The 24730-nt window shown below is 47.0% G+C and overlaps 1 protein-coding gene across 1 annotated transcript in view; it reads left to right on the plus strand.

Moving 5' to 3' along the window:
• Window positions 1-24730, plus strand: part of PDPR (pyruvate dehydrogenase phosphatase regulatory subunit) — a 200297-nt gene that overhangs the window by 92024 nt on the left and 83543 nt on the right. Inside the window, exons 6-8 of the mRNA XM_033941677.1 lie at window positions 5790-5911; window positions 18206-18323; window positions 24494-24643. Coding sequence (XP_033797568.1) covers window positions 5790-5911; window positions 18206-18323; window positions 24494-24643 — 390 coding nt within the window. The remainder of the gene's footprint in view (window positions 1-5789; window positions 5912-18205; window positions 18324-24493; window positions 24644-24730) is intronic.

Below are 24730 nucleotides of genomic sequence, written 5' to 3' on the forward strand. Positions count from 1 at the left end.
CCTCACCATTTTTTCTTCTTCCGGCTCTGTAATTATAAAATAAAAAGTTTCAAGAAAAAAAACTTGCTATGCAAAGAGATACCCGAGTAGAATGTGAAGAACTGGGTACCTTTTACAGTTTTCTCCCTTCTTTCCCTCCCTCTCATTCATTGAACTTAGCCAAAACATATTTATCCTAGCTAAGAATCCAAGAATTAACAACAAAATGCATATTTATTTGTTGAGAAAAAGACTGATCCTTGTGTGGATGTGCCAACCAGAAGGGTTCCCAAGTGGCTTGAAACTGAGTCCATCTTTTACAACTAGAATTACCAGCATCTCTGCTCTCCATAAGAGCCAAATCAAACAGTGTTTCCAGTGAGTGAAACTTGGAGGACGTCCCACCCTCCAAAAACATAATTTTTTTTTCCTAACAGCCAGGCCTTTATCAAAAAGTACTGCGGATTCTCAGGAAACAGTGTAAAGTCAGAACTTCCCTGAAAAAGTATATTAAGAGGTGTTAAGGTTACAAACCCTGGCTATAATAGTGCACAAAAATTCCAAACCTTTTTCCAAAAAGTGTTAATCAGCCTACAGTACCAAGACGTATGACCTAGGGTAGCCCTTTCAGACTTGCATTTAGGACACAAGCCGTCTGTTGTCTTGTGAGCCTTAAATGCTCTTCAAGGTGGGATATGGGTCCTCAACAGAAATTGATACTTTAACTCCCTTAATAACATCTGTATAGACAGTCGGGGAATAGTAACTATATAATTTTTCAACATCTCTATTGTAATAATCATCACTCTAGGCCCCTGCTAAGCTCCTTAGAGCATGTTCAATAGCAAGGTCTGACAAAATTTTACTAAAATGTGTTAAAGATAATTTGTCAGTGTATATCAATGATCTAAAATTTGTGGTGCATCAGCATGTAAAACTGTCCCCTTTATAGCGTTACATAATGACACATCTGAACATATGAAAAAAAGGGTAGAGGAAAGATCGAACAAGGATTGTAGTTCAGCAATAGTATGCATGTTACTTTCCCCATCAAGCATATCCCCCACCCACCTCAACCCCTGTTGGTACCATCTATAAAAAGGCATAGAATTTAAGCCAGGTAAAAAAAAAAAAAAAAGGAAAAAAATTTAAGTCAGGTGTAAAGTTTTCATTTCCTAACAAAGGGAGCAGAAGCGGTTTAGAAGAAGCAATACCCAGCTCCAACTGCTCCGCATATATTGCCAAATAATATGGTGTGTGTAGTAATCTGAAGACTGTATTGACTTTGCGTGCAAAACATAAGATTCAGAAATGGGATGTAATATAATGATCTCTATCTCTAGGTGCACGAAGTGAGATGTTCCATTATACGTCTAACCACCTAGAGCCCACATGCTAAATTATATACTTTAAGATCAAATAGACCCCATCCACATATAAGAATAGGGAGGGTTTGGAGAATATACAGCCATCTAGGGATCAATAATGTATTATATAAAAAGAAGCAACCCAACAGAGACGAGGGCAATGTTTCCCACACCTACAACCTCTCTATGTATATTTCAAACGACGGGTAATATTATTTATCTGCATATAAAAATGTACTGTCTGCTTGAACATTTATTTATTTATTTAATTTTCTATACCATTCTCCCAAGGGAGCTCAGAATGCTTTATATTAATTTATTCAGGTACTCAAGCATTTTTCCCTGTCTGTACCGGCAGGCTCACAATCTATCTAATGTGCCTGGGGCAAATGGAGGGATTAAGTGACTTGCTCAGAGTCACAAGGAGCAGCGTGGGTTTAAACCCACAACCTCAGGGTTATGAGACTCTAGCTTTAACCACTACCCCACACTCTCCCAAGTACCGTTTGCTTGTAAGGGCTTCCTGAAACAGGAAACCATCCATAAACTGAGAGAGAAATGTTAAGAGGTAGCACCTCTGACTTGGAAACATTAAGTTTTAAACCAGACATGGTTCCAAAGGGAACATTAGGTACTTACCTCAGTAATATTCTTTCTAGTAAATAGTTGCATCAGTAGATGCAGGTTCTGACCTATCTGTATACCAAATTGAGCAGCAATATACTACTAGAGCCAAGCCTTTGGAGTTGGAATTGGAAGCCATTTTTTGGTGGAGTTGTTCAGACTCCTAATACCACTTTAAAATTTTTAAAAAATTATAATATATGGTAAATTGATCATTTTAGATCTAAGGTTATATTTACCAGTACGTTAAATCCAGAGCAAAGAGATATCCTGGAACTAAAGTATTGATAAATAATAAGTTATATTTACCAGTACTTTAAATCCAGAATAAAAATTTTAAATCTACCGTGTTTCCCCGAAAATAAGCCTTAGCATCATTTTTGGGGTAGGTCTTAATATAAGCCCTACCCCAAAAATAAGCCCTAATCCCAGGATTCGCCGGCAACTGTTCAACCCGTCATCAGTAACGCGGCAGAGTGAAATCCCCAATGGACAAGGCCAAGCAGCCTGTTTAGTGTGCTGCCGGCCTGACACTGCTTTGGTTGAAGATAGGGCTCGCTCGTGGTCAGCGGGGAGGGAAGGACGGAGGGTCAGCAGGGGTTTGGCTGCGCAGTGGGGCCGGGGGCTCAAGAGTTCTGCTGCATAAGGGATCGGAGAGAGGGAAGGGTAGAAGCTGGGCAAGGCTGCACGAGGGAGGGGAAGAAAAATGCTGCACATGTGGGGGAGAGAAAGGAAAGAGGAAGAATTGGGGTGAAGGAGAGGGAGGGAGAGATGATCATGTGCATACCCCGAAAATAAGACCTAGTCCCTTTTTTTGGTCCCGAATGAATATAAGACACTGTCTTATTTTTGGGGAAACACGGTAGTATCTGTAGGAGTTGGAGTTGGAGAGGAGGAAAAAAAAGAGTCAGTGCCAAAGGTTTGGTGTACTGACTTCATAGCCCTGATTAGACAAAAAAAAAAATGCAATTTAAACAACAAAAAAAGGTTTTGTGTTTTTTAACAGGAAGGTTGTTTTATACTTGGAACATCCTTCTAGTGGAAGTGAATGAGGCAAAAAAAAAACCCAGGAACAGGATTCAGGAAAGATGGGAATAAGCACAAAGTTACAAAGAAGTGAATGGATAGAACAGACTCAAAACCATGCCTTCAAGTACACGAGACTGAGTTAGTTTGGTCATTCTTGGGGTTATGACTATGGATCTGAGGACTACGGTACTCTGATAAGGAGGAGTCAGCAGGTCTCATTGTCCATATCAAAGAAGATAGCCTTGGAGATCAAAGGGGTCTGTTCCATTGTAACAGGATGTAAATCAGGCAGACCAGATGATCTACAAGGTACTTATTTTCCATTATAAAAACATAGAAATGCGATGGCAGATAAAGGCCAAATGACCCATCCAGTCTGCTCATCTGCAACATCCACTATCTCCTCATCTCCCTAATAGATCCCACATACCCACCTGTCCCACACTTTCTTGACTTCAGACAGTCTTTGTCTCCACCACCTCTACAGGCATCTACCACCCTTTCTGTAAGAAGATATTTCCTTAGATTACTCCTGAACCTGTCACCTCTTCATTGTATGCCCTCTTACTCTCGAGTTTCCTTTCAGTTGAAAGAAACTAGTATTATGCATATTTATGCCATATAGGTTTTTAAACGTCTTTTTCATATCTCCCCTCTCCCGCCTTTCCTCCAAAGTATACATATTGAGATCTAAGTCTGTCCCTGTATGCCTTATGACGTAGACCACTGACCATTTTAGTAGCCTTCCTCTGGGCTGACTCCATCCTGTTTATATCTTTTTGAAGGTGCAGTCTCAAGAATTGTACATAATATTCTAAATGAGGTCTCACCAGAGTCTTATACAGGGGCATCAATACCTTCTTTTTCCTACTGGCCATTCCTCTCCCTATGCACCCAAACATCCTTCTACCTTTTGCCTTCACCTTTTCAACCTATTTGGCCACTTTAAGATCATCATATAATATTACACCCAAGCCCTGCTCCTCTTTCTTGCACAAAAATTATTCACGCAATATACTGTACCATTCTCTTAGGTATTTGTTGCATGACCTTGCATTTCTTAGCATTAAATCTTAGTTGTCAAATTTCAAACCATTCCTCAAACTTCACTAAGTCCTTCCTCATGTTATGTACACCATCAGGGAGGTCTACTCTATTGCAGATTTTGGTATCATTCGCAAAGAGACAAATTTTACCAGACAGCCCTTCAGCAATATCACTTACAAAAATGTTAAAAAGTACAGGCCCAAGAATCGAACCTTGAGGCGCACCACTGGTAACATCCCTTTCCTCAGAGCGACCACCATTGACCACTACCCTCTGTCATCTTCAGCCAGTTCCTGATCCAGTCCGTCACTTTGGGGTCCATACTGAGAACATTCAGTTTATTTATTAGACGCCTATGTGGAATACTGTCAAAGGCTTTTCTAAAATCTAAATACACCACATCTAGCGCTCTTCCTCTATCCAATTCTCTGGTCACCCAGTCAAAGAAATTGGTCAGATTTGTCTGACAAGACCTGACTCTAGTGAATCTGTATTGCCTCAGATCCTGTAATTCTCTGGATTCCAGAAATTTCACTATTCTCTGACGTATTGCTCTGAATTGTCTTTGATTTATTAGTTGTGTATGTAGGTTTTGGGGTCTCTCTAAAGCAGTGGTCACATTTTGGATTTGTAGGTACTTGGAGGGCCTCAGAAAAAATAGTTAATGTCTTATTAAAGAAATGACAATTTTGCATGAGGTAAAACTCTTTATAGCTTATGTATCTTTCCTTTTGGCTAAGTCTTAATAATAATATTGTAATTTATAGCTAAAGAGACATATGATCTTGAAACTGTTTTATTTTACTTTTGTGATTATGATAAACATACTGAGGGCCTCAAAATAGTACCTAGTGGGCCGCATGTGGCCTGCGGGCCGCGAGTTTGAGACCATTGCTCTAAAGGGACCTTCAGGTAGCTACAAAACAAACAGAATCAAAGAGAACAGGCTAGTACTTTTTAATTGGAATATTTTGCAAAGTAACGTGATGGAAGCACTTTCAGTTCTCAACAAAGTGTCTTCAGCATTTCTTTGTGCTTTACAAATATTTATACAGTAAAACTTATCCACAGCTGTACAAGTGAATTCTTGTCAGTCAAACGTTAGTTTCTTAAAAATGCTGTAGAGGTAGAGAGAACGAGAGGGCACTCTCTAAAGTTAAAAGGGGATAGATTCCGTACAAATGTAAGGAAGTTCTTCTTCACCCAGAGGCTTCTTCCTGAGGCTATTATAGGGGAAAACACCCTCTAGGGATTCAAGCCAAAGTTAGACAAGTTCCTGCTGAACCAGAACGTTCGCAGTTAGGGCACTGGTCTTTGACCTAAGGGCCGCTGCCTGAGCAGACTGCTGGGCACGATGGACCACTTGTCTGACCCAGCAGCGGCAATTCTTATGTTCTTATGTTCTTTCTTTTCTTGCATTTACTGGTTGTTTCTGGATATTAGTTAAATAGATAAACTTCCCTTGGTTCATAAAATGTCTTTGGTTAATCTGTCTTTACCTTTGAATACCAACAAACTTATGATTCTGCTTAAGTTAGCTTAGGAGTTTGTTTAGGTCAGGACTTGTCTCTCATTTCATAACCATATGTGTATGTATGCTGCAAGATGCAGTTTTGCATGGTAGGATTATTCTGTGTATCGCTTGGACTCTGGCACTATAATTTCCAAAGTAGATTCTTGCTATATTTTAAATAACTTAGTACAATTTTCATCAGTGTCTTATTCTTTGATATTTTCATGCAGGTGTTCAGATCCATGAGCAGACAAGTGTCAACCATGTGCTGGTGGAAAAAGGTCATGTGACGGGGGTAGACACTGACAGGGGGCAGATTGACTGCAAGTATTTTGTCAATTGTGCTGGGCAGGTGAGTTATGGCCTTTGTTTTTGAGTCCGGTTGTGTGTGTGTCTCGCTCTCTCATGCCCCTCACTGCTCCCTGAATATCCCATGTTGCTCTTTAAATCAAGTTCAAGTTTATTTGTTCTTAATGAATTGCCTATTTAAATTGCTAGGCGATGTACAACATCATAAAATATACAAATAAAAAAATTGGTGTTAACATATAAACTATCTTTTGCTATGGGTTAAAATTTAACATACAAAATACATACATGTATCGTAAATAATTTTCAAGAGCAGATGTTGTGGCTATATTTTGTAATATGGATCTGTAAGTGATCACTATTTTTTTGTACATGTACATTTCATCTCCCTATATAGGACAGTATATGCTTGGTCCTTTTTGAAATAGTTCAGTTTCGTGCAAAATGGGAAATAATTAAAATGTCGGCTTATTTTTTAGAAAACACTGGTAGCACAAATATTTCTCTTAAGGCTGGCTCCATGAGTTCAGCACATGATTAGGATATATTCTACTGAGTATTTTAAATGGAGCTACCACCCCGAATGATCATCTCTTAATACATGATTTTGCTGGAAAGCTTACTGAAAGGCAGGTCTAAAGTAAATCACATAGCCTATCCTTATAGTGGCTGAATATCACTTATATGTATACTAAATGGTGGTCAGCACATTACATTTACTATATATTAAGTATCTCTAAATATCCATATTTTTATAAACACTACCACTGGATCTGAAAATAGCCTCTAAGGTTTCAGTGGCCTCTCTAAATTAAGCTTTTTTGTCTGTCTTTCCTAAAGTCACAGATTTTTTTTTCAGTTATACATTTTGTTAAATTTTTTCCATGATGGTTGCATATATGCACTGGTTTCAGGTGCAATGAGAAGCATTGGTTGGCTTTTGTTAAGTGGCTTGATGAAGGGTACCCAGTGCAAGTGTATAATGTTAGTCACTGACTCACATGAGATATGTGTAGGTGCTAGATATGATATCCCTGGAGGTGAGGCCAATCAGACAGTATCCCCCAGGGGTCTTTGTAATAAAGCACGTGCAGAATATCTTTTCTTTGTGTCGATATTAGAGGTATAAACTGCAGAGTGTCCAGGAGTTCTACTGGATATTAGTGGTACATTGGCATTCGAGAAATTGCTTGTCCGCAGAGTCAGTTATTGATAGAAGTGAAGTGAGTACAGAATCCTGCTGCTCTCAATTAATGAATGAAGAATTCTTATTCATTAGTATTGGCATCTAGGAATGTCGCTGCTATGCATTGAGCAAAAGGTAAGGAATATCGACATTGGTCCCTCTCAATGTGTGGTGTGTAACAGGAAGTTCCACATTTTCTCCCAAGTATCCTTACAGAGAGGGCTGTTCCCCTTGAGAGAGAATAAAGGATTGCAGCAGTCTCTAATATCCCAGGTCTCTGCCTTCTCTTGGGACATTTGAGTGAATTGGATCTCTCAACTCTTCCTGTACCCATATTGTGTGAGCATCAGAAAATTTTGAAGAACTAAGCAAAAGGATCAAGGAAGTGGTATATTGCTGTTTTGAGCATTGATACAGTCATGTGAAAAAAATTAGGACATCCCATGAAATATTCAGTTTGTTTTAAAGAAATGTTCATATATTTGATGTCAAATCTTTTTTTTAATTATTTTATTTATCTCTGGCAAAGAAAGTGATGTAATTGCAGGTAAACAACAAACGTTTTCCTTGGTTTACTCATGAAACAAAAGATATCCCCAAAAATGTGTATTCTAACTGAGGAATAAATTAGGACACCCTCACATCTTCCCACTTAAAGTGACTCAAATCACACACAGGTGTATCACATCAGGTACACATGATTAGAACATCATTACTCAGCATTTTGAAGGAGGTTTGCCCTACTTAAACCTCAGATATTTAGTTTGGTGTGCTCATGACTGCTGCGGTGAGAGTGAACACTGTGATGAGATCAAAAGAGCTGTCTGAGGCCTTTGTAGCAGCTTATAAGTCTGGTAAGGGATTTAAAAAGATCTCGAAAGAATTTGACATTAGCCATTCCATAGCTTAACTTCTTATAATTTGCATCTTCATTGGCCCCTTCTGAATCAGACACAATAATCAAGTTCATTATGTGGGTACTGCAACGATGGTTAGATGGAAGTGCATACTCTGTTGCTTCTGCATCTGTATGGTTGACTATGATGTCAGAATGTTGTGAAGGTCACCTGTCCGTTGTTGATTTGTGAGGGCACTTTTGTTGGTTTTACGACTGTTTCTTCTGTCTCTGAGAATGCCTTGAACACCTTAATAAAAGTTTGATCCGTTATCAGTAAATGTGCAGAGAACTTTGTCAGTGATACAAAATTTGGAGTGGATCTTCTCGAGTGTAGACGCAATCAGGTTGAAAGTATATCATCCTCGCATTTGCTATGTGCTTTGCCAGTGCTTCAGACTTTCATTCCAGTGTGCTTAGCTTGATCCAGTGTTCAGTAACTCCAAAATTTAATTATCTCACTAGTTATTTCTATTTCTAGATCACTGATAAATTTAAAAAGCAGTGGTCCCAGCACAGACCTCTGGGGTACCCCACTATTTACTCTTTTCCATTGAGCATATTGACCATTTAAACCAGGGGCCGCAATTCAGTCGGGTTTTCAGGATTTCTCCAATGAATATTCATGAGATCTATGTGCATGCACTGCTTTCAATGTATATATGTATGTGTTTGTCTTTTTTTCTTTGTCTCTCTCTCCTTGGACGCTGTCTGTCTGTCTGTCTTTTTTTTCTTTGTGTCTTTCTCCTTGGACACTGTCTGTCTTCCTTTCTGTCTGTCTCTCTGGCCCCCTGTCTGTCTTGTCTTTCCCTAGCCCCCTGTCTGTCATTCCCCTTTTCCTCTCTCCCTGGCCCTCTGTTGTGCCATGCCTGCCTGCTCCGTGGCCCCCTTCTGTCCACCCCAAAGAGCAAAGCATGATTGCTGTCTGCCCCCCAGCACACCCCTCCCCCAAAGCAGCCCTCTTTCCCTCTCGCCCTGGCCCCCTGCCTGCCTGTATTGCTCCCAAACCCGGCTTCCTGCTCTCTTCTGGCCCACCGGCACAAACCGTTGCCGCTGCTGCTGCTCCTCTTCAAAGCAGCCTGCTGAGGATTGCCGGCCGGCTGTAACGAACCTCGCAGACCATTCTCCACCTCAGTAGCATGTTCCCTCTGACGCGATCCCGCCCCTTGGGATCGCATCAGAGAGAACGTGCTACCGAGGTGGAGAGCGGCCTGCGAGGTTCGCTATAGCCAGCCGGCGATCCTCATCAGGCTACTTTGAAGAAGAACAGCAGTGGCAAATTTTGGGGCCTTACAGTGAGTGAGGGCGGGAAGGGGAAGTCGCTGGCGTGTTCCCTGCCTCTGTGTTCGAAAATGGAATTCGGCATGGAGGGACACATCATGCTGTCAGGGAACACGCCGTCCTAAGTGCACATGTGCACTTAGGGTTTTATTATAGAGGATGACCTGCAAGAGATGAAGCTGTGCTTGGGTTGCTTGTTTAATGGATAATGAAATACTGTATAGAGACTGATTGCTCTAATGCTGCAATCCAGTTGGGTTTTCAGGATTTCTCCAATGAATATGCATTGAAAGCAGTGCATACACATAGATCTCATGCATATTCATTGGGGAAATCCTGAAAACCCGACTGGATTGCGGCCCTCAAGGAGGGACTTTGAGATCCCTGATTTAAACCCACTCTCTGTTTTCTGCCTTTAGTTCTTAATCCATAAAAGGACATTACCTCCTATTCCATGACTTTCTAATTTCCTCAGTTTAGTTTTCTTTAGTTTAGTTTATTGTATATTTGATTAATCGCTTACTCAAATTTCAAAGCGATGCACATATCATTAAAATTGCATACAACACAGACAGATTAAACAGATTGTACATGCATAACAATTCTTTCAGTTCAGTTAAGCCTGTTTGGCTGGCTGTCACCACGTATAGCCAGTACATGGATAGTTACTTTTATCCCAGGACAAGCAGGCAGGTATTCTCACTAGTGGGTGATGTCATCAGACAGAGCCCCGGTACGGACGTCTCACAAGCACGTGTTGCTTGTAGAAACTTAAAAGTTTCTAGATGCCCGCACCGCGCATGCGCCGGTGCCTTCCCGCCCGGAGGTCCGGGCGTGTCTCCTCAGTTCTTTTCTTTCCGCGGAGCTGAGAAGTTCAACTTCATCATGCGCTAGCTGAATTCAGTTAAATTTGCCTTCCTTGTCCGCGTTTTCGCTTTCTTTTAATTACAGTTAACAGTACTTTTCTTTTTCAGTAAAAAAAAAAAAAAAAAAAGAAGATTATTTCCTCCGGCGGGTCGAACGGGCCGGCCACGTGGCTCAGGCCCACTGGCTTCGACCTCGCGGCGGAGATTTTCCGGCCTATGTCCCGGCCAATCACCGGGTTTAAAAAGTGCAGCAAGTGCCAACGCGCGATTTCACTCACGGACCCTCACCGGCGCTGTTTGCAGTGTTTGGGCCCTGACCACATTCCAAAATCGTGCAGGCCTTGCTCTACCCTTACGGCACGCTCATTCAAGCGGCGTTGCCTATTGTGGGAATCGATGTTCAAGATGGACGCAGCTAAGGATCCCTCAGCCTCCACTTCATCTGATACCTCCCCGGTTCGGGCGAAACCGGTATCGACCCCTCCTGCATCGAGTGTGGTGAAACCGGCATCGTTCATCCCGACACCATCCACGAGCTCGACGTCGGTGCCTGCCCCGGTCTCCTCGGTTCAGGTACCTCTTCCTTCCACAGTGCCACCAATGGTCATCAAAGTGCCGAAAGCTACTAAGCAGAAGCACTCGGCCTCGAAGGAGCGCGATGACCGTGCAGGAGAACCCCCTTTCGGTGCGGATCCCTCCTTATCGGCTTCGCTACGGTCCGTGCTGGAAGCTCAATTCGTTGATCTCATGCAGACCATCGGACCCGGGCTCATCGCTGCCATACAGGGTGACCTCCCGGTACCGGTCCAAAGGGGCGGTCCGCCCCCTCCCCCTCCTCCACGCCGTTCGACCTCGAAAACCGACGAGGACGAACGGGGGAGGGCGGCGATGCCCATGCGGCAAGCCTCGCTTACCGATATGCCGCCATTAGAACCCATTACGCCTCCGCGCCAACATGGGACCAGACCTCCGATCGATACTCAAAGCCCTGGGCATAGTCAGGAAGAGTTCTTCCGTACTCCTTACCAGACTTGGGTAGCATCGCAAGAATCCGCATCGCAACCCCAGTTGCGATCCACCGCTTCCAGCCCTATCCACCACTTGGGGGCCTCGGGAGACCATGCTATGCACAGACGATCCCGATCCCCGTCCCGCCACCGAGACGGGCACCGATCAAGACACTCATCCTGGCACTCTTCACGCCATTCGGAGGTGTCACCGCAGAAAAAACTGCAACGTAGGGGATACTCCTCATCAGAGGTGTCCCCTCCGGAGGGCCCGGAGTACGAGGAGACACCGGTGCCCGATTCTCCTTGCCACTCCCCGATGTCCATGGACCCGGAGGCCTCCTCCTCCTCCAGCCCGTCCCACAGACCGACGCTGGCGGATCAATTGTCCTTCTCATCATTCCTCCGACAAATGGCGGATGATCTGGATGTGACCCTTGACACGGGCTCCCGATACTCCAAAGAGTATCTGGACACCATGCATTTACCTAACCCTCCAACGGAGTCGCTTCGGCTCCCCCTGCATAAATTGCTGGATCAGACCTTCATGCAGTGTTTCGAAACACCGTACTCCATACCGGCGATTCCCAGCAAACTCGATGCTCGATACCGCATCGTGCACCATAAAGGGTTTGAGGGCCCTCAACTCTCCCACCAATCCCTACTGGTCGAGTCCTCTCTTAAACGCTCTCATCCCTCCCAGGTCTACGCCTCTGTACCGCCGGGCCGAGAGGGGAGAACGATGGACAAATTTGGTAGAAAATTCTATCAAAACTCCATGATGGCGTCACGGGTGCTGAACTACAATTTCTTTTTCTCTTCCTATCTGGAGTTCTTCTTGCCGGTGCTCCGCAAGTTCACTCCGTTCATAGACAACCAAGCTCGATTCGAGTTCGAGGAAGTGGTAGCCTCCCTCTCCCAATTACGCCTCCAGCTGATGCAATCCTCCTTCGATGCATTCGAACTCTCGGCACGTGCTGCCGCAAGCGCGGTAGCCATGCGTCGCCTGGCATGGCTCCGTACAATCGATATGGATCCCAACCTCCAGGACAGACTCGCCAACGTACCATGTGCTGGAGCTGACCTGTTCGATGAGTCTATCGAAACTGTTACCAAGAAGCTGTCGGATCATGAAAAATCTTTTCAATCCATCCTGCGGCCCAAACCCAAACCTCAACAGTCTCGACCTTCCAGGCCACCCCTGATTTACCAGCGGCGTTACATGCCCAGACAAACGCCTGCTGCGAGACAACCTGCGAAGAGACAACCTCCCCAGAAGTCTCAGCAAAAACCTCAGCCACCGGCTGCACCTAAGGCTCCCCAGCCCTTTTGACTCCCCTCCCGGGAGCATAACCGACACCGTTCTGCACTCAGCCTTCCCCATAGGGGGCCGCCTCCATCTTTTTTACCATCGATGGGAGGCCATAACCACGGACCTATGGGTCCTTACCATCATAAGAGAAGGATACTCCCTTCAATTCCATCGGGTCCCCCCGGACCATCCTCCAAGAGAGTATCCTTCAAGCTCGACGCAGACCGCCCTTCTTCTTCAGGAAGTCCAAACCTTACTTCAGCTTCGGGCTGTCGAGCCGGTCCCGTCAGACCAATTGAACCGAGGGTTTTACTCCCGGTACTTCCTCGTCCCGAAGAAAACGGGCGACCTGCGACCCATTTTAGACCTTCGGGCCCTCAACAAGTTTCTGGTCAAAGAGAAGTTTCGCATGTTGACTTTGGCTTCTCTATACCCCCTCCTCGAGCAGAATGACTGGTTATGCTCCCTGGATCTCAAGGAGGCCTACACTCACATCCCCATTCACCCGGCCTCCCGAAAGTTCCTCAGATTTCGGGTGGGAAATCTGCACCTACAATATCGAGTGCTACCATTCGGCCTATCTTCGTCCCCCAGAGTCTTCACAAAGTGCCTGGTGGTAGTGGCCGCGGCACTCCGGGACAGGGGTCTACAGGTGTTCCCATACCTCGACGACTGGCTCATCAAGGCCCCGTCAGCCCCAGAGGTCACTTCGGCGGCCTCGGCTACAACCTACTTCCTCCAGAATTTGGGCTTCGAGATCAACTTTTCCAAGTCTCATCTACAACCCACCCAGTCCCTCCCCTTCATCGGAGCGGTCCTGGACACCACCCGACTCCGAGCATTCCTGCCTCTGCAACGCATGGAGTCTCTTCTTCATCTCTGCCAGTCGGTGTCTACTCGCCAAACCCTACCGGCGAGACAACTGATGGTGCTCCTGGGCCATATGGCCTCCACAGTACATGTGACACCCTTTGCCAGACTCCATCTCAGGATCCCCCAGTGGACCCTGGCATCACAGTGGAATCAGACGTCCGATCCACTATCCAAACACATCTTAGTCACACCTGCTCTTCGGCAGTCTCTACTTTGGTGGATGACCTCTTCGAATCTATCCAGAGGTTTGCTGATGCACTCTCCCCCCCATCAGAAAGTTCTCACAACCGATTCGTCGAATTATGCATGGGGGGCCCACCTGGATGGTCTCCGCACCCAAGGATTCTGGACCATTGCGGAAAGACTACACCAAATCAATCTACTGGAACTCAGAGCCATCTTCAATGCGCTCCAAGCTTTCCAACACCTACTTCACGACATGGTAATCCTCATTCGCACAGACAATCAGGCCGCCATGTATTATATCAACAAGCAAGGAGGCACGGGCTCGGCCCTCCTTTGCCAGGAAGCTCTACGAGTCTGGGACTGGGCGGTGCGCCACAACGCCCTCCTCAGAGCAGTCTACATTCAGGGGGAGAACAACGTCTTAGCAGACAAACTGAGTCGTCTACTACAACCGCACGAATGGACTCTCCATTCCAGCCCCCTTCACCAAATCTTCACACAGTGGGGGACGCCTCAGATAGACCTCTTTGCGGCTCCCCACAACTCCAAACTGCCTCAGTTTTGCTCCAGGATCTACACCCCTCATCGCCTCGAGGCAGATGCTTTTCTACTGAACTGGGGGAAACGATTTCTATATGCGTTCCCACCATTCCCGCTGATCCAGAAGACTCTGGTCAAGCTGAAACTCGAACAGGCCACCATGATCCTAATAGCTCCTCGGTGGCCCAGACAACCTTGGTTCTCCCTCCTACTTCAACTCAGCAGCAGGGAACCAGTACCACTTCCAGTGTTTCCTTCACTACTTACTCAACATCAAGGATCACTGCTTCATCCCAACCTGCAGTCTCTCCACCTGACAGCTTGGTTCCTCTCAACGTAACCCCTCACCACTTCTCTCAAGAAGTGAGGGAGGTCTTGGAAGCTTCCAGGAAGCCCACCACTCGACAATGCTACTCCCAGAAATGGACTAGATTCTCCTCATGGTGTGTTTCTAAATCAAAGGAACCTCAGCGAGCTTCCTTATCCTCCGTGCTGGACTATCTCCTACACCTATCTCAATCCGGGCTCAAGTCTACATCCATACGAGTCCACCTGAGCGCTATTGCGGCGTTCCACCAGCCCCTACAAGGGAAACCCCTCTCGGCCCATCCGGTGGTCGCCAGATTTATGAAAGGACTCTTCCATGTTAACCCTCCTCTCAAACCACCCCCAGTAGTTTGGGACCTCAATGTAGTCCTTTCCTGTCTCATGAAGCCCCCGTTTGAACCACTCAACAGGGCCCCTCTTAAGTATCTCACCTGGAAAGTGCTTTTCCTGGTAGCCCTTACGTCCGCTCGCAGAGTCAGCGAACTCCAGGCACTGATGGCGGATCCACCATTCACAGTATTCCATCATGACAAGGTGGTCCTCCGCACTCACCCGAAATTCCTGCCTAAGGTGGTCTCAGAATTTCATCTCAACCAATCCATTGTACTTCCAGTATTCTTCCCTAAGCCCCATTCTCACCACGGAGAATCGGCCCTTCACACTCTAGACTGTAAACGTGCGCTGGCTTTCTACCTGGATCGCACCAAGCCACACAGAACCACTCCTCAACTTTTTGTCTCCTTCGACCCTAATAAGTTGGGAAGACCCGTATCAAAGCGCACCATCTCTAATTGGATGGCGGCTTGTATCTCTTTCTGCTATGCCCAGGCTGGATTATCACTTCCTTGTAAGGTCACAGCCCATAAGGTCAGAGCAATGGCAGCCTCAGTAGCATTCCTCAGATCAACACCAATCGAGGAAATTTGTAAGGCTGCCACCTGGTCCTCGGTTCACACATTCACCTCACATTATTGTCTGGATACTCTCTCCAGACGGGATGGACAGTTTGGCCAAACAGTATTGAAAAATTTATTCTCTTAAGTCGCCAACTCCCCCTCCATCCCACTGAGGTTAGCTTGGAGGTCACCCACTAGTGAGAATACCTGCCTGCTTGTCCTGGGATAAAGCAATGTTACTTACCGTAACAGTTGTTATCCAGGGACAGCAGGCAGCTATTCTCACGTCCCACCCACCTCCCCTGGGTTGGCTTCTCAGGCTAGCTACCTGAACTGAGGAGACACGCCCGGACCTCCGGGCGGGAAGGCACCGGCGCATGCGCGGTGCGGGCATCTAGAAACTTTTAAGTTTCTACAAGCAACACGTGCTTGTGAGACGTCCGTACCGGGGCTCTGTCTGATGACATCACCCACTAGTGAGAATAGCTGCCTGCTGTCCCTGGATAACAACTGTTACGGTAAGTAACATTGCTTAATGCACTGTGGCAAGGCAAGAGAAACGAGATGAATTGGAGGCTTAATGAGTAAAACAGCATGAATGGAAATTCGTCGTCAGTTGTTCTGCATGCTATGTAAACAGTAACACAAAAATAACTTGTACATTTTGTTAGCAGTTACTAAAATAAAGTCACTAGTTACTTTAGTCAATCTTATCAAAAAGCAACTAGTTACATCGATAGTTACCTAAAATGTAACTAATTACAATAACTAGCATTACTGTAACTAGTTACCTCCCAGCACTGGAAAACACCTGCTGCAACTAAGTATCTTTGCTTTAGTGGTAGAGAAGTATTGTTCTACCTGTTGCCTAGGGATAGTGGCTTCCTATGATTAAACTGTAAAATTCATCCTTTGAAATCTGTTGACAGTAGCATCAAATGGTTAGATAGATTATTACACTTGGTTCTCACAGTTGCTTCTCTCATTCCACCTCCATTCAGAGGGATACTCTAACACAAAGGGGTTGGAAAGGATTTTATGAACTGTGGCTGTACATGCTTTCCCTAATTGTTTCATAAAGGCAGCGTGTAGCTATGGGTTCCCATATATGAGGATTGCTATCTTGCTCATCCTTAGAGTACGCAAAGTTGCTTACCTTTTAAGAAATGTTTTCAGAGGATGGCAGGATATCAATCTTCACAAAATGCATTCATCTCCCTAAGGAGCTTTATTACTACAGTGTGCAAAATTATATGATCTAATCTCTGGCATATCATACTCCTGAGCTATAATTATCTGTTGCATAGCGTAGGTAGGCAACCCAGAACGTGATTATTATATCAAAAGGTGTTTTAATGAATTGTGTAAAACTAAATTTGACCAAGCCTGCCTCACACCTAACCAGACTGCATCTCTTAGACCACACTGATAGTATCAGCTTTGATATCTGTAACTGGCATGATGAACTTACTGTATGGCCTGTAATCCTTTGAGGTCCTAGGTACATGACTTATACTGACTTATACTCCTGTGAGTGAGGAAGGATCCCCTGAACCATCTAGGGCAGTGGTCTCAAACTCAAACCCATTGCAGGGCCACATTTTGGATTTGTAGATACTTGGAGGGCCTCAGAAAAAATAGTTAATGTCTTATTAAAGAAATGACAATTTTGCATGAGGTAAAAATCTTTATAGTTCATAAATCCCCCCCGAAGGCCTGTATGTTCCCCCCTTCTTTGCAGCATCTTCCAGCTTCCCCCTGGCCTCCTGGTCTTAGTTTCAGCTAATTACCGCAGCTTGCAGAGAGGATCCCCGGTGCTGTAGCGTTCCTTGCAAACTGCCATCGGCCTCCACAGCATGTTCCCTCTATCGCGATCCCGCCCCTCTTCTGACTTCAGGGGCAGGGTCACGACAGATTGAACTTGCTGCTGAAAAGGCCGGCAGCCTGCAAGGATCGCTACAGCACCGGCAATCCTCTCTGCAGGCTGCGGTAATTATCTGAAGGTAAGAGCGGGAGGCCAGGGGGGAAGCCGGAGGACGCTGCAAAGAGCGGACAACACTAGTACAGACTGCGGGCCGCAAAATAGTACCTGGCGGGTCGCATGTGGCTCCCATAAGAACATAAGAATTGCCGCTGCTGGGTTTAGACCATTGGTCCATCATCCCCAGCAGTCCGCTTACGCAGCGGCCCCCAGATCAAAGACCAGTGCTCTAAATGAGTCCACTCTCACCTGCATACGTTCCAGTTAGACCACTGATCTGGGGTAATAGAGTGCCCTCTGGTGAAAGATGCAGTGCATGGTGCTAGTTCCTGGTTTTGTTGTTCAGTCTGTTGATCTGGGCAGAATAAGCACAGTACATATATTCATATTTGAAGCAAGTCTATACAAACAGTACATGAATATTGTTTAATTCCTGGATCCCTTATTATGAACATAAGCAAAAGGTGACTACATTCCTGGAAACTCTGGTTCTTTCTCCAAGTCTATGGAAATTGGCATACATTGCAGGATCTTTGGGAAAATATGGAAATCCTCAGGCAGAGATGTATGTTAGTTATGGGTTTACAAGGCTATTGCCCTGATCCTGTTAGCTCCTGAATCTTAGTAACCAAGGAATAGCCTTCTGCTTCCTGCTTCAGCTCTTTCCCTCTCAACACAGCAAGGAATAGAAAGGAGAGGGTGATCTGTAACAAAGCAGTGCAAAGAAAAGTCCTTCTGTTCCTTGATCCAGCATCTGCCTTTCTACTTTTCAAGGACCGCTGTAGTCTAGAATAGGATGTATAGCCAGTACATATAAGAGAATTCCTTACCCCTGCCCTCCCCTCTTCTGTCCTCTTTCCACTGGCTTTGAAAATCTAATCCAAATGGAAAGGAAAACAAAATAGAGACAATACAGATTATCTAAATGTTATATAGTGAATTTCCTTGTTCACTTGCTCCTTGATTTTTATCTTTAAATGTTTTCAGTGGGCATATGAATTGGGTCTGTCCAATGAGGAACCAGTTAACATTCCACTGCATGCCTGTGAACATTTCTACCTCCTGACACGACCATTGCAGAAGCCTCTGCAGAAGAATACACCAAGTAAGGATATGCTGTCATTTTGTATAGAAATACATGTAGACTGAATTACTTGATTCAGAGAGTAAGGTGAATAGAATTTCTACTAAATTCAGATAAATTATAGATACCATATTGCACTGTCTGAGGAGAGCGATATGAAGAATGCATTTGACTTCTCTATGAGCTTGGTGATGGGAGAAATTAGTAAGATATTATGGAGTTAATAATGTGGGCCAGCCTGATCTCAAGTATTTGGCAAACAACTAGATCCATTTATCAGTGAAATTACTTTACTCGCATCTGATTTAGGAAAGGGCTTAGATTATTAGTATTGTTGTTAAAACCCAATAAAAGATAGTTACAAAAAAATTGAGGTTAGTCCCTTTGTTTAAGCCACAGTGCAATGTGACTGATATGAGTTAGGTCTGGGTATGACAAAGAGGTGGTGTTCATAGGCCCAGGAAGGGAAGAAGGGCTGCTGCTGCTCATATGGTAATGACTTCTGGCCACTGAGCACTGTTGACAATGGCCTGGATGCACTAAACATTATCACTAATACCAACTGGATCGCTGTTGATCGATTCTCTGGCCAATTGTGAAAGAGCGATCGATGTACCAAAAAGACTGCATGCAAATGATTCGTGCGGAGGTTCGTCGTGATTACCATCTCTCTTGTCTGATTGAGCACGATTCTCACACATGCTCAAAGCCGGCAAAGGGAAGCCCGAGCAGCTGAGAGGCAGGGTAAGCCCTGAAAGCAGCCTCCTGCCACTCAGCTGTTCGGGGCAAGAAACCTTTTTTTCTTTATTTTATGGACAGATGTTGTCCCCCGAACCCCATCTTCCCCCCTCCCCCCAAAAAAGGCAGGAGAGATGCCCACTCCCTCCTGCCACTGAATACTCCTACAAACCCCACCCCTTCCTCCCAAAAAAAGGCAGGAGGGATTCTAAAGGGGGAGGGGCCTTAGGTGTCTGAGCCACACAGAGCCTTAGGCTCCTCACTGTGCATCACATGGTGCACCGGGCAGGGAAAGGCCCATCATTTTCGACTGGCGGGCCTCTGAGATAGAGGGACCATACTTCCCTCCAGCTCCCAACATCTACCTAAAGTACCGGGGAGGGGGGAGGTTTGGGGGAGCATCCAGTGGCAGGAGGGAGTGGGCATCCCTCCTGCCTTTTTTTGGGAGGAAGGGGGGAAGGTTAGGGGATGGTTCGGGGGGAACCCTCCATGGAAGGAGAGAGTGGGCATGCCTCCCGCCAATTATCTCTTGTAGGATGGTAGGGTCGGCATAGCAGGAGGGAATGGGAATCCCTCCTGACAATTTTTTCTCGTGGGGAGGTGAGGGATTCCCAGTGCCGCATTTGTCGGGGGTTGTTGGGGAGGGCCATCATTGGTGGTGGAGGACTTTTTTCATTTTTTTAAATGAAAGAGAACAGATAGGCTAGACCTGTTAGTTTTTTCTGATCGCTAAAAGCCCTGTTTGTGGGGTTTTGGTTTTTTTTTGCATAGCCAAGTGATGTTAGTGCTTCAATCGCTTGGCTACTTTGCATGGGGTTTTAGCTAATTTGCATGGACTGATTGGGAAATGGGTGATCAAGGGGAAAAATGGTGAGCCGTTTTTTGAATCAGGTCAGTAAAAATGATTGTCACTAAAGCTGTCAAAACAGGTTTAGCGATGATCCCTGTTAGCAGAATGTTTCTTGCAGGAAGCTTTCTTTCAACTTTGCTCCAGGCTATCTGATTGTTGGGATTGGCAAATGCTGTTGAAGAGAAAAAAATATAGCTTAAAAACTGTGTCTCTGTATATTCTGAAACCCAGAGAGACTTAAAGGTTTTATTTAATTTTCATATTTATATTCCTCTTAACCACAATGTTCCAAGCGGGTTACAATAAAAGATAAAACAATATCAAAAGATTTACAAATACATCTTAAAATATAATCATAATATCCAACCTACTTAAAAATGTTTCTGAAATAACCATATTTGGTGAGTCACACACTAAGGCCCCCTTTTTTCAAGCTGCATTAGGGTTTTTATATCGTTGGCCGCTGCGGTAAAATCTCCGATGCTCATAGCATTTCTATGAGTGTCGAGCTTTTATTGCAGCGGCTGGCAATAAAAAACCCTAACGCGGCTTGAAAAAAAAAGGGCCTAAGTTTTGTCATAGTCACTAAATTTGGAAAATTAAATAAGCCAATATCTCATAACATTGCCAACACACTGCAGGCCTCTTTCCCCATGAAATGAATGGCACCATGGTTTCTTTTCATTTCATTTAGTGAAAGGGGATGGGATTTGATATAACTCCTTTCTGTGGTTACAATCAAAGCTGTTATGGGAGGAGCCATAGGCATCTGAGCCAGTAAGGGCCTTAGATCCCTCCCTAGTGCATCCCAGAATGCACTGAGAAGGGGAAGGCCCGCCATTTTGGAGCAGCAGGCCTGCTGGTTGGAGGGTGTATACATCCCTCTGGCTGAACTGTCTTTGGAAATTGTTTTGGGGGGGCTTAGGTTTGCCAGGGGAGTCTACAGGTTTAGGGTGGGTTTCAGGGGGGTCTACAGGTGTGTGTGGAGGGGTCTGGAGATTGGTGAGATTGGGAAGTTCCTGGGGGAGGGATGGCAGGAGGAAGTGGGCATCCCTCCTGCCCCACTGCTGTGGGAGGGATTCGGGAGTTTGGAGGCAGGAGGGAGTGGGCATCCCTCCTGCCAGGGGATTTCACAGGGGAGGGGGGGCCGTTGGCTGTTCAGCAGGAGGAAGTGGGCATTCCTCCCACTGGGGAATTTCAGGGGGTGGGGGTCTTGTGCCACAGTCGCTCAACTGATCGCAGCAGGAGGATTCCCTCGCCGCAGTTAAGTGATTGCAAGGGATCAGACACGATTCTCTAACCGGCACCGGTGACATGGACGCCAGTTAGAGAATCGAGGCAGGTAGGTGGGGATAGGCATCCGTCCGTTAGGACAGACATGATTCTGTATACGATGTCGGTGTGCGATTCTCAGCCACATCTGCTGATCGCGACAAAGGAATTCCCCTGCCACGAGCAGCTTAGCATCTGTGGCAGGAAACCCCCCCCATCCCCCGGCAAAGTTGGCTGGCAGGAGGGATGCCCACTCCTTCCTGCCAGAAACCCCACCAGTCAGTAAGCCTGGCAGGAGGGATGCATATGCCCTCCTGCCCCCCCCCCCCATAGCAAGCTGGGCAGGTGGGAAGCTCTCTCCCTCCTGCCCCAGAGCTCCCCCCCCCCCACTCCAGCTGGGCAGAAGGGATGCCCACTCCATCCTGCTGCCATCCCCTGAAACTCAAACCCCCCTGACACCCCCTAAGGCTCAGGTCCCTAGCCCCACACCCCTAACTCTACCCCCAACTTCACCCCCCTTCACACACACCTCCCCTTTCAGTCGAATATTTGGCCGGAGGGATGCTCACACTTTCCGGTCTTCCACACCAAAAAAGCTGTTCTTCCCCTTCCCGGTGCATTCTAGGATGCACTGGGGAGGGGCCTAAGGCTCTGACTTGACTCGTATGCCCAAGGCTCCTTCCATAGGAGAGGCCTTAGGTACTTGGGCCAACCAGAGTCTTAGGCCACACCCACTGCATCCCAGAATGCACTGGGAAGGAGGCCTAAGGCTCCATTTTGTCCAGGAGCCTAAGGCCCCTCCTAGGTTATCTATTTGGTGGATCTGAATTTTTATCCCAAAACATTTATGCAGTTAGTAATGAGGAGGTAATTGCATTTAGGCCCTCTTTTATTAAGTCGTGGTAGAGGCTTCTGCTGCAGCTCGGGGCGCTAAATGCTCTGACACTCAGGAATTCTATGAGCATTGGAGCATTTAGTGCCTTGGGTTGTGGTAGAAACCTCTACTGCAGCTTAGTAAAAAGGGAAGGCGGGGTAAATTTTAGGGATCCTAGTTTTTCCAAAGAAACAGAGACTTTTTTTTTTTTGCACAAATAATGTTTTATATAAATACTATAACAAGAAGAAAGTGAAAAGAGCCTAAAAATGGACCAAGTGCAATAGCTTAAAAATATAAAACCAAAAGGTTGTAAATAAAACAAATAGAAATTATAAAATTGTATATCATAAAAGTCCCATGTTTGGGCTCTGATTGACAGCACCAATATAGGATCAAAAAGAAAAAGAGCATAATATGATGATGAAAAAGATTAAAGGTCATCAACTTTGTAAATGGTTTTAAATGCCAACCTCATAATGTTTATTGTGGTGATTCTGTGATTTTGTTGCATCTTAGAAAATGATCCCGATTAGAAAAGTCTGACAACTACCGTATTTTCGCGGATATAACGCGCGCGTTATACGTGTTTTTACCTACCGCGCATACCCCTCGCGTGTTATATGCCTGAGCGCGGTATACAAAAGTTTTTAAACATAGTTCCCACCCCGCCCGACGCCCGATTCACCCCCCCAGCAGGACCGCTCGCACCCCCACCCCGAACGACCGCTCGCACGCGCTCCCACCCGCACCCGCATCCACGATCGGAGCAAGAGGGAGCCCAAGCCCTCTTGCCCGGCCGACTCCCCGACGTCCGATACATCCCCCCCCCCCCGGCAGGACCACTCGCACCCCCACCCCGAAGGACCGCCGACTTCCCGACAATATCGGGCCAGAAGGGAGCCCAAACCCTCCTGGCCACGGCGACCCCCTAACCCCACCCCGCACTACATTACGGGCAGGAGGGATCCCAGGCCCTCCTGCCCTCGACGCAAACCCCCCCCCCCCCCAACGACCGCCCCCCCCCCAAGACCCTCCGACCGCCCCCCCAGCCGACCCGCGACCCCCCTGGCCGACCCCCCCGACCCCCCCACCCCCCTTCCCCGTACCTTTGGTAGTTGGCCGGACAGACGGGAGCCAAACCCGCCTGTCCGGCAGGCAGCCAACGAAGGAATGAGGCCGGATTGGCCCATCCGTCCTAAAGCTCCGCCTACTGGTGGGGCCTAAGGCGCGTGGGCCAATCAGAATAGGCCCTGGAGCCTTAGGTCCCACCTGGGGGCGCGGCCTGAGGCACATGGGCCCAACCCGACCATGTGCCTCAGGCCGCGCCCCCAGGTGGGACCTAAGGCTCCAGGGCCTATTCTGATTGGCCCACGCGCCTTAGGCCCCACCAGTAGGCGGAGCTTTAGGACGGATGGGCCAATCCGGCCTCATTCCTTCGTTGGCTGCCTGCCGGACAGGCGGGTTTGGCTCCCGTCTGTCCGGCCAACTACCAAAGGTACGGGGAAGGGGGGTGGGGGGGTCGGGGGGGTCGCGGGTCGGCTGGGGGGGGCGGTCGGAGGTTCTTGGGGGGGGCGGTCGTTGGGGGGGGAGAGGGGTTTGCGTCGAGGGCAGGAGGGCCTGGGATCCCTCCTGCCCGTAATGTAGTGCGGGGTGGGGTTAGGGGGTCGCCGTGGCCAGGAGGGTTTGGGCTCCCTTCTGGCCCAACTACACAAAGGTACGGGGAAGGCGGGTGGGGGTGTCGTGGGGGTCGGCCAGGGGGGTCGCGGGTCGGCTGGGGGACGGGCGGAGGTTCTTGGGGGGGGGGCGGTCGTTGGGGGGAGGGGGTTTGCGTCGAGGGCAGGAGGGCCTGGGATCCCTCCTGCCCGTAATGTAGTGCGGGGTGGGGTTAGGGGGTCGCCGTGGCCAGGAGGGTTTGGGCTCCCTCCTGGCCCGATATTGTTGGGGAGTCGGCGGTCCTTCGGGGTGGGGGTGCGAGTGGTCCTGCCGGGGGGGGGATGTATCGGACGTCGGGGGGGGGGGCATCAGGCTTTCAGGATGGGGACAGACCTTCAAGGGGGGACAGGACTTCAAGGGGGGACAGTGCACGGAAAGTCAGGGGGGGTGAACGGAGAGTTGGGACAGCGCACGGAAAGTCAGGGCAGTGCACGGAAGTCAGGGGGGGTGAACGGAGAGTCGGGACAGCGCACGGAAAGTCAGGGCAGTGCACGGAAGTCAGGGGGGTGAACGGAGAGTCGGGACAGCGCACGGAAAGTCAGGGCGGGCGAAAGGAGCGTCGGGCATCATGCGCGGTATAGAAAAGTTTTTGTACATATCATCGTGATTTCTGCGCGCTATACCCGTGTGCGCGTTTTACACGGGTGCGCGTTATATCCGCGAAAATACGGTACTAATTTACTTGTATAAAAGTAATGAATTCTCTTACACCCTTCTCTCCCTCCGTCCATTTTTTTAAAGCTATTGTGGATCCGGATGGAAGAATCTATATTCGGAACTGGCAGGGAGGAATCCTTTCAGGAGGCTTTGAGAAGAACCCTAAACCCATCTTCACTGAAGGCAGGAATCAGCTGGAGATTCAGAACCTTCAGGAGGATTGGGATCACTTTGGTATGCCTGAGAACTGAAAGAGGTCTTATGCCCTTGTGAAAGAATAAAACCACATTTTTTTTGTGCTCTCTTTTGTCTGTGACCCAG

The sequence above is a fragment of the Geotrypetes seraphini genome, chromosome 4, assembly GCF_902459505.1.
Source record: "Geotrypetes seraphini chromosome 4, aGeoSer1.1, whole genome shotgun sequence".
Classification (NCBI taxonomy): Eukaryota; Metazoa; Chordata; class Amphibia; order Gymnophiona; family Dermophiidae; genus Geotrypetes; species Geotrypetes seraphini.